This window comes from Nanorana parkeri, unplaced genomic scaffold, assembly GCF_000935625.1.
Source record: "Nanorana parkeri isolate BGI_ZX_2015 unplaced genomic scaffold, ASM93562v1 scaffold64, whole genome shotgun sequence".
Classification (NCBI taxonomy): domain Eukaryota; kingdom Metazoa; phylum Chordata; class Amphibia; order Anura; family Dicroglossidae; genus Nanorana; species Nanorana parkeri.
Window position 1 is genome coordinate 942355 of NW_017306332.1, and position 8227 is coordinate 950581.

General features: G+C 41.5%; 1 protein-coding gene across 6 annotated transcripts in view; it reads left to right on the forward strand.

Annotated features, from left to right (window-relative positions):
- HDAC9 (histone deacetylase 9) overlaps positions 1-8227 on the forward strand; it is a 145642-nt gene that overhangs the window by 123164 nt on the left and 14251 nt on the right. For all 6 annotated transcript variants that reach the window (XM_018576318.1, XM_018576319.1, XM_018576324.1 and 3 more), the window contains 2 exons: positions 472-676; positions 3777-3994. In XM_018576318.1, the coding sequence (XP_018431820.1) occupies positions 472-676; positions 3777-3994 (423 nt within the window). The remainder of the gene's footprint in view (positions 1-471; positions 677-3776; positions 3995-8227) is intronic.

Sequence of the window (8227 nt, forward strand, 5' to 3'; positions counted from 1 at the left end):
CATGTTCAGTGTATAGAAGAGAACATGCATGCTTACTGTGCCCATCTCAGAATGTAAAGCCGAAGGCTGCCAAAAATAGTCATAGCCGTGACTGTCCCATAATCCACTATATCCCTTTCATTAGAAGAATCTAGGGATCATGGCAAACTTATAGAAACTGATTTTAGTTTAAATTGCCCTCATTTTCACACAGGTGTGTTATTGTCAGTTTATTATGTTTGAGTATGTTTATTTTTTATGTTTAATTTGGTTCTTCTTTGTTAATAAACATTGAAAGAGCAATGAATAGCTTATTGATTGGTCATCTAACAGTGTCCTTTCTGCTGCTCGGATATGTAGGGAAGATTCTTTGTATGCTTTGATGTGTATTACTTAAATCATGTAGCCATTGATGGTAGGGAGCTCAAAGCTTTTTAATAACATGCATGTAACAGGATTAACATCTTTTTTTTTTCCGATTCTGTGTTACAGGCCTCATCTTCATTAAAAGAGAAACAAAAGTACGAGCCTCAGGCACCCAGGCAGGGGGTGTCACTGCCTGGATCATATGGTGGGGCCCTGCCTGTTTCTTCAGCTCATGCATCCCTGGAGGGCAAGACCAACAGCAGCCACCAGGCCTTACTGCAGCACTTACTGCTGAAAGAACAGTTGCGACAACAAAAGATTTTAGCTACAGGTAATTCAAGATTCACCAAATGATTCTAAAAAAAGTTTAAAGATGTCGCTCCTTCGTGTAATTAATGTACCCATCTGCAAAAGGCAACCTACAGACCATATAGTAGCACAACATACCTTGTAAAAAAAGAGGATTATTTTAATTTCCTTTAAACCTATCATAAAAGTCATAGGGGGCATGCTCATGGCTGGCCTTTTTCTGAAAATACAAGTTATGCTGATCCCTTGACTTCCGTACTGCTAAGTCATTGAATAATTGACCTGCAATAGGTATGCCATTCAAGATAGTCGCATAATGTGTCTGCACCCTTGTTCTGTTCTTGCTCTTATTTAAAGTATTGAAGCAAGTGGGTCAGCATGACAGCCAGGCAGCTAGCATTTTAGAAGATAAGGTTATCAATGGAGCCCTTTGTGTTTATCCCACAACAAATTTCCTTTAACAACTGGAGTCACAATGCAAAAGGCCTCCTATTGGACACAATTGAGTAAATCTTCCTTGTGGCAACACACACACTCACATGACAGACAGGAGGTCCAGCTCTCTATCCAAAACGAAATACTGGAAATGGGCTTAAAAACAGGATCTCCAAAGGGTACTTTCCCACTACTGATTACTGAGCTATATAATGTTATCTAGCTTCACAAAAGAATGAATCACAGAAACATGTGCAGCATGGTAGGTGAGTGGTAAACCTGTATCTAAACCCGTCAAGAAATGTCAGTATATTACAGCTTATTGGTCCTTAAATGTGTTTTCGGGCTGTAATTACACTGTCACCTGGTGATCCCATCACTTTCTGTCCTGGTGTGACAACACTGACTCACTGTACTGTATCTGTGTAAGACCAGCATTGTCACCACTGGTTGCGCTCCTGATTTGGACTATAGGTCTCCTCACCATGTCTTCATGTCTATAGCATAGTGAGAGAGAGAGAGAGAGAGAGAGAGAGAGAGTGAGTTCTGTATTCCATAGAGTTGAACCGTGCAGGCCTGATAGGACTTCTTGAAATTTCAGTGCAGCACAGGCTTTTTTTTTTGCATTTATTGAACACCTATAACAAAACGTTTTCAATTGTATATTTACCAGACTAGAAGAGAGCTAATGTATTGTTAGGGTTTACACTTTAACACTCTTGTCTGAAGTTTGTATACCTTCCTCATGCTTTGTGGCCATCCTTCAGCAGTTCTGTTTTCCACCCAAAAACATAATGAGAGGCTAATTTGCTTTTGAGGTGTGTTCTTTGTACTCTCCCTTGGGGCAAGGACTAATGTACCTGGTGTTATACACTCTGCAAAGCACTGCCCAATATTGGCAAAATATAAACATGGAAAATAAATAGAATAAATGAAAAAGCTTTTACTTCAGCTTCTTCTGTAACTTGTCCTGGAAAACCAAAGGAAGAAATCCCAAACATTGTGAGACTCTTGTTACATTTTGGTAAACCACATCCGATGATTCCCCTCTTAGCAGTCTTCCTCTGTTCTCACAATTTGTTACCAAGTACAGTAAACTGTTTTTGAAACACTTAAGCTGTTCCTGAAAGATAGACTTCTTATCTCAAGTATTTTAATCCTCGTGTGTAATGATGTACTTTCTTAGTTTTATCATTATCGCTCTAAAATGACTGAACAAAATGCCTTGAATGACTAGGACTGTGATTGTGCATCAAGAAGTTCCTGCCAGCTTTCATATTAAAGGTGTCCATTCTATTATGTTAGGATTACAGTTCGGGTCACATGTATATAGCAGACCTGTTCAGAGAACACTTTAGTTCTCACATTGTCCTGTCGTATTAAAAGATGTCCATTTACACCATGCTAGCGTGTAAATGTGTTTTGACACCTCCTAATGTCTGTTAATGTGTGATGAGCTTAGAGGGAATCTGTCAGGATACAAATATGGACTTTGCCATAGATATCTTGTTTTTAAGGGTGTATGCTTCAGGGCTGTCATATCCTTGCTTCACTGCTTAGTCAGCTTCTGAACTTTTGAACCTGTTAGATGCTGGACTTGGGATTATTGCAATAAAGGCTAAGAAACACTTCTATAAAATACTGAACTATTCCAAATAGAACATAATAAATATAATATAATATAAATGTATCTTTTCTTTACTCTGTTGCCCCGGTCGGCTCAGTAGATCGGGAGGTGAGCGAACATATACCGGCGTTCGATCACCTCTCGATCCTGTCACGGCTCTTTGCCGTGACAGGGGAGGGGCTGGATTCCCCCCTCCCCGCTCCGATCCGCCAGCGCTGACTGGCGGATTGGACGGGGGAGGTGGCGGGTACAGCTGGCTCTGCCTCTAGATAGGCAGAGCCAGCTGTCACTCACGCAGCTGGGCGGATCTCGACATCGATGTCGTGGTCCGCTCCGGCGTCTCAGTATACCGCGAGCTGTAGCTCGCAGTATACTGAACTTAGGGTAACGGGAGGACGCTAGTTTGTGTCCTCCCGTTACCCTAAGGAGAACTATGGGGAAAAGCCTTAACCCCATAGTTCTCCTTTAAAGTCACACTCCGGGCAGAATAATAACTTACACAATGCGTGGGATGTATATTATCATTAAAAAGCTGGATGCTATGTGCAGATGGTGGCTGTAAAGTATAAAAATCTTGCCTTGCAGCGTGCCATTCCTGTACAGAACGCCCAGCTTCTGGGCACTAAAGAGAGGAAGTGATGCAACCCGAGTTATACAGCGCTTCGGTGGCATTAACTGCCTTTCTTCCCTTTTTTTAAAAGAATTCAACACATTCTGTGATTGGAGGAGAAGAAGAGGGGACAGGGATGTGACATCATCTCTCTTCTGTTCACAGATTTGGGTGCATGCCATTACCAGCACCCTGGTATATAATTTACATGGCAATACATCTCTATAGTTTGTCAGAGGTGCAACCTTTGCATTGTGGGATGTGAGGGATATGCAAGAGGGCTTGACCTTAATGGCAGTTTGGTATGTATATAGCTTTTACCTGGTTTTTGGGGGACACAACCAGGAGCTGTTTTTCTACCACCCAAATGTATGGGTGGGCATCTTGTGAAGTGTTTATTTTTTAATGTTGCTTCCTTTTATTAAATACATTTTTTTGTTGTCATTTTAGGTAGTGCTGCAATTCTTCATCAGTCTCCACTTACAGCAAAAGAGAGAATTTCTCCGACAGGCAGGGTGGCCCACAAACTGCCTCGGCACCGGCCCCTGCACAGAACACAGTCGGCTCCGCTGCCTCACAGCACTCTGGCCCAGCTTGTCATTCAGCAGCAGCACCAGCAGTTTCTGGAGAAGCAGAAACAATATCAGCAACAAATCCAAATGAACAAAGTGAGCCCACTTTAACACACATACATTTACGTGCATGCTGACCAGGAATACCTTGTAATGCAGTGCACTTTTGCTTGTTACTGTGGCTCTTAATGGACTAATATACCTAATATAATAGGTACTTGTGTACAAAATAACAACTAATATTCACCAGTGCTTATGCAAATGTTTCCATATCTGCACAAAAACTTCTGATATTTGGTACTGTATTTAAGAGATCCGGACAAATTCAACTCATAAATTAAGATTATGTTCTGAAATATTGCATATAGTAGTACACTGCTCAATTACATTTATCATTACTAAACTGAACCTGTAGTTTGTCCTTGGTAGGCTTAGTGCTCAATTCATATTAACATTAAATTAAGTCAATATGTAACTATTCCGGTTGCTGCTTAAATTATTAAGCGTCGATAAAGCTTGATCAATTGGTAAATAAGCAGTAACTTTTGCACCCAGTAATTAGTATAGGACATTCTTGCCATGTGCTTAGTTATACATCATTTTGATATTTTGTATATAGTATATGATGGTTAATGGTTTTGAGATATACAATTTTTACTTTAATTTTATTTTAAGTAGTCTTTTGAAACCTTTCTGCTGTCATACGAATGTTTTATTAAATCAATGGAAATCCTTTACTACGAGAAATGTGGAGGCTTGGGTTCCTGACATTCTTCTGAAAATGAAGTTGCTTAGCTTCCATTTCATTCCAGTGGCTTCAATACCTCTGAGTCACCAACCCAGCACAAGCACCCAGATCACAAATGTCAACTTAAAGACGGGCTGCAAGGGCTGACTGCTCATTTTGGTCAAGGGGCGCAAGTAAAGAAAATACACTTAGCTGATCCTCGATACCACCTGGTTGCTAGACCGGTCCATCCAGTCTTTTTTACCCAGGCTACGGCAGTTTAAGCCCCGCTGACATCATCAAGTCTAATGCAACGGAGAGGGAGTGAATGCTGACTGCCATAGAACTGAGGATCAGGTGAGTGTATTGTCTTTATTCTGCTCCCTAGACCAAAACAGCCGTTAACTCTTGCAGTGCTGGAGTAGCCTTAACCTTTTAAAATCCTGGAGTTCCTCTTTAAAGGCAGAGCTCCTAGTCTGCATACTATGATTCTAAGAGAGCCAAAGCCATTGGATCAGAATGACTGCCAGGTAACCATTATTTCCAGAAGAAGAGGTTGGCCATGGCAGGTGCCATACTTCCTCGCATGTTCTCTTTAACGCTTCGTGTGCATGAAGGGCAGCCTTCTGGTCTGAGCTATGCTGTACTTCAGATTGGGCCTACTTCTTATCACTAGAAATAGAGAGATGGAAGCTGATTTACTATAGGAGCTGAGCATCTTCAAACAATAAACTGTGTTAATATTCACTTTAATTATCCAATCATGATTGGGTATTCAAAGTAAACAGGAATTTGCTTTTCACATGATTGGATAATTGAAGTAAATATTTACACAATTTATTGTTAAAGATTCTGAATTCAGCCCAATTATGTAGCAATCATCATGAAAGCGTCACCCTGCCTGATGCGATGATGAGAACCAACTTACACGCATTAAAAGATCTTCTATTCCTATGGAGAAATGGAATGAATCCTTCACTGAACAGATATTTTTCAACATCCCGTATATCATGCAGCATATATCATACAGCATAAACTGCTATAGGTTTGACTATTAAAATGTACAACTACTTTATATATGTTTCTTTAATACTGGAATTACATAATATGACCATATCACCTGCCCTTCCAGTCCTAAATGTATTTTTTTTTTAAGTGTTGTATTATATACTATTTATAATGTTCTCTTAAATCCTTGTGTAGCACGATGTTATAAACAAACTAGCATGACATTTTTTTTACATTGAACTAATTATTATGTAGTGAATTGTTTGAATTCCTCTAGCTGAACACATGAATGCATCATGTCCATAGCATATGATCTTGATTGTTGTTTCTTCTCTCCCTGAATTTGATTGTTTTATAGACAAATAAAATTAAGCAACATATATTGGCCACTAGAGGGAGCCCGAAATTTCAGCATCAGGAATTCAGCCACACTAAGCAAGCCGATGTCACACTAAGCAAGCCGATGTACGGCTGATTTCAGCTGATGTATGGCTGAAATTAGCCGTACCAGCCTGAAGTGAATAGCCGAACAGTGTTCGGCTCACTTCACTTCAGATCGGTCATTCACTCGGCTGCCCTCGGCAGCTTGGGGAATAGACCCCTGAATCTCCCTTTTTAAGTCACAGCAAACGTTTAAAGTATGCAAAATTTCGAGACACCCCATTCTAAAATGTAAACTTTACTTTCCCGTGTGAAAGCTGCCCGACAGTATCATAGCAACCTGTAATGTCATCAGTTGCTACGGTCCTGTCGGGCAGCTTTCACAGGGTAGTAGCTTGTGCTGCAGGGCCAGGGGAGAGACAACAAAGTATGCTGTGCAGATCGCCTACCAGCGTTCAGCGATATAATTGGTTGCCAGGGAGTAAGTGGGCATCCTGCAAGGCACCTGACTGATTCCTAGCAACCTATGATCTTATTGGTCGCTAAAGACGCTGTTGACAGTCACAGTTTAAGCCTTAAACTATGACTGCTGAGAGCATCTTTACCGACAGATGACATAATTGTTTGCTATAAATCAGTAGGGTGCCTAACGGGATCCCCTCTTGCTCCCCGATGAACTCATGTTGTTCACCCCGGCACCCCAGTTGGGAAACACTGGTCTAGGGAAGAAAACAAAATCTTCATTCACCCCCGCAGTCATTAAAAAGAAAAAAAAAACCTTTCATGGCTTTATTTGCAGAATAAACTCCCAAAACCAAAAATCTCCTTCCCTACGTTGCTCAGCAACCATAATTCTTAATTGCTGCTACTACTACTAGAGCATGAAAAGATCCTTAAAACAAGCCCTAGCAACAGAATGGAGTTCTGGTTGCCATGTAAGGTTTGTGCCTGTTGCCATAGGGATGGGGGGCAGGTGCTTGGGAACATCAGCGGCGAGCTCTGTAGACCCAGGAGGCTCCAGTGTTCATAGGCCGAAGCCTCCGTGTTTAGTAACGTTTTTCTCCCTTGTGCTATGCCACGGCTACACCAGTTAGGTGTAGCCGTGAGCATGGAGACGTTCCTCAAGGAGCTAGTGAGCACCCTGAAGGAGGTGGTGGATTTAGGCAGCTGGCTAAGTCTTAAACTATGGCCCCTAACAGTGCCCTTAGCGACCAGTGATGTCATCGGTGCTAGGAATATAGTAGGATGCCTTTCAGGATGCCCGCTTCCTCCTTGGCAACCAGTGATATAATTAAACGCTGGAGGGTAGTATCTTGTGCTGCAGAGAAGAGGCAATAAAGTATGCTGTACAGGCCGCCCACCAGCATTCAATGATATCACCGGTTGCCAGGGAGCAAGTGGGCATCCCACAAGGCACACGACTGATTCCTAACAACCAATGACATCATCGGTTGCCAAAGGTGCTGTCGGCAGCCACAATTTAAAATTTTGCTACTGCAAGTGGGCAGGGGAGAGGTGGGAAAGGACACTGTGCAGGATCCACAGGCTGGGTAATAACACATTTTGGTACTGACTTTTGGGGAATTTTTTTTTATTTTGCTGCGGCACCTGGGTGAGAAACACTGTTCTAGATCATTAGAGATTTCTAAACTATTGCCTCTTTTCCTGCATCCTAAATGTGCAGCATTTCTTAAAACGCTGCTTACCAGTTAATTTATATTATTTCTTTTACTTCATTATGTTGTTTCATATTTCTTGTCACAGAAAACAATTAAAAGAACTTCAGCTGTATGCAAATGTACACATCTTTATTTATACTGATATATAGTGCATTGTTTTTAACATTTGGAAAATTAGAAAGTTTTTGGTGTAGAAACACTGGCATCAACGTTTTTCGCCACATGAAGTTTTGTAACCAATAAATTCTACATGAGTGAGTTTTCGTTTCCTGTATGTATATTGTAGTGACAGTTATGGCTTTTACTGACATTTTGGGGTAACAGTAGTCCTAATGCTAGGAATTCACTACCTAAACCCTGGCCTGTACAAAAACCTGTAATGTTTTACAGTGAGGGGTCTATTCACGAAGCTGCCGAAGGATCTGGCCGTATTCACAATAGCCCGTACAGCTCCCGATCATGGCCTAGTGGCTCAGCCGAGCCGAACGCATATGCATCGGCTCGGCTGAGCCGTGCTGAAAGACGAAGCTGGCC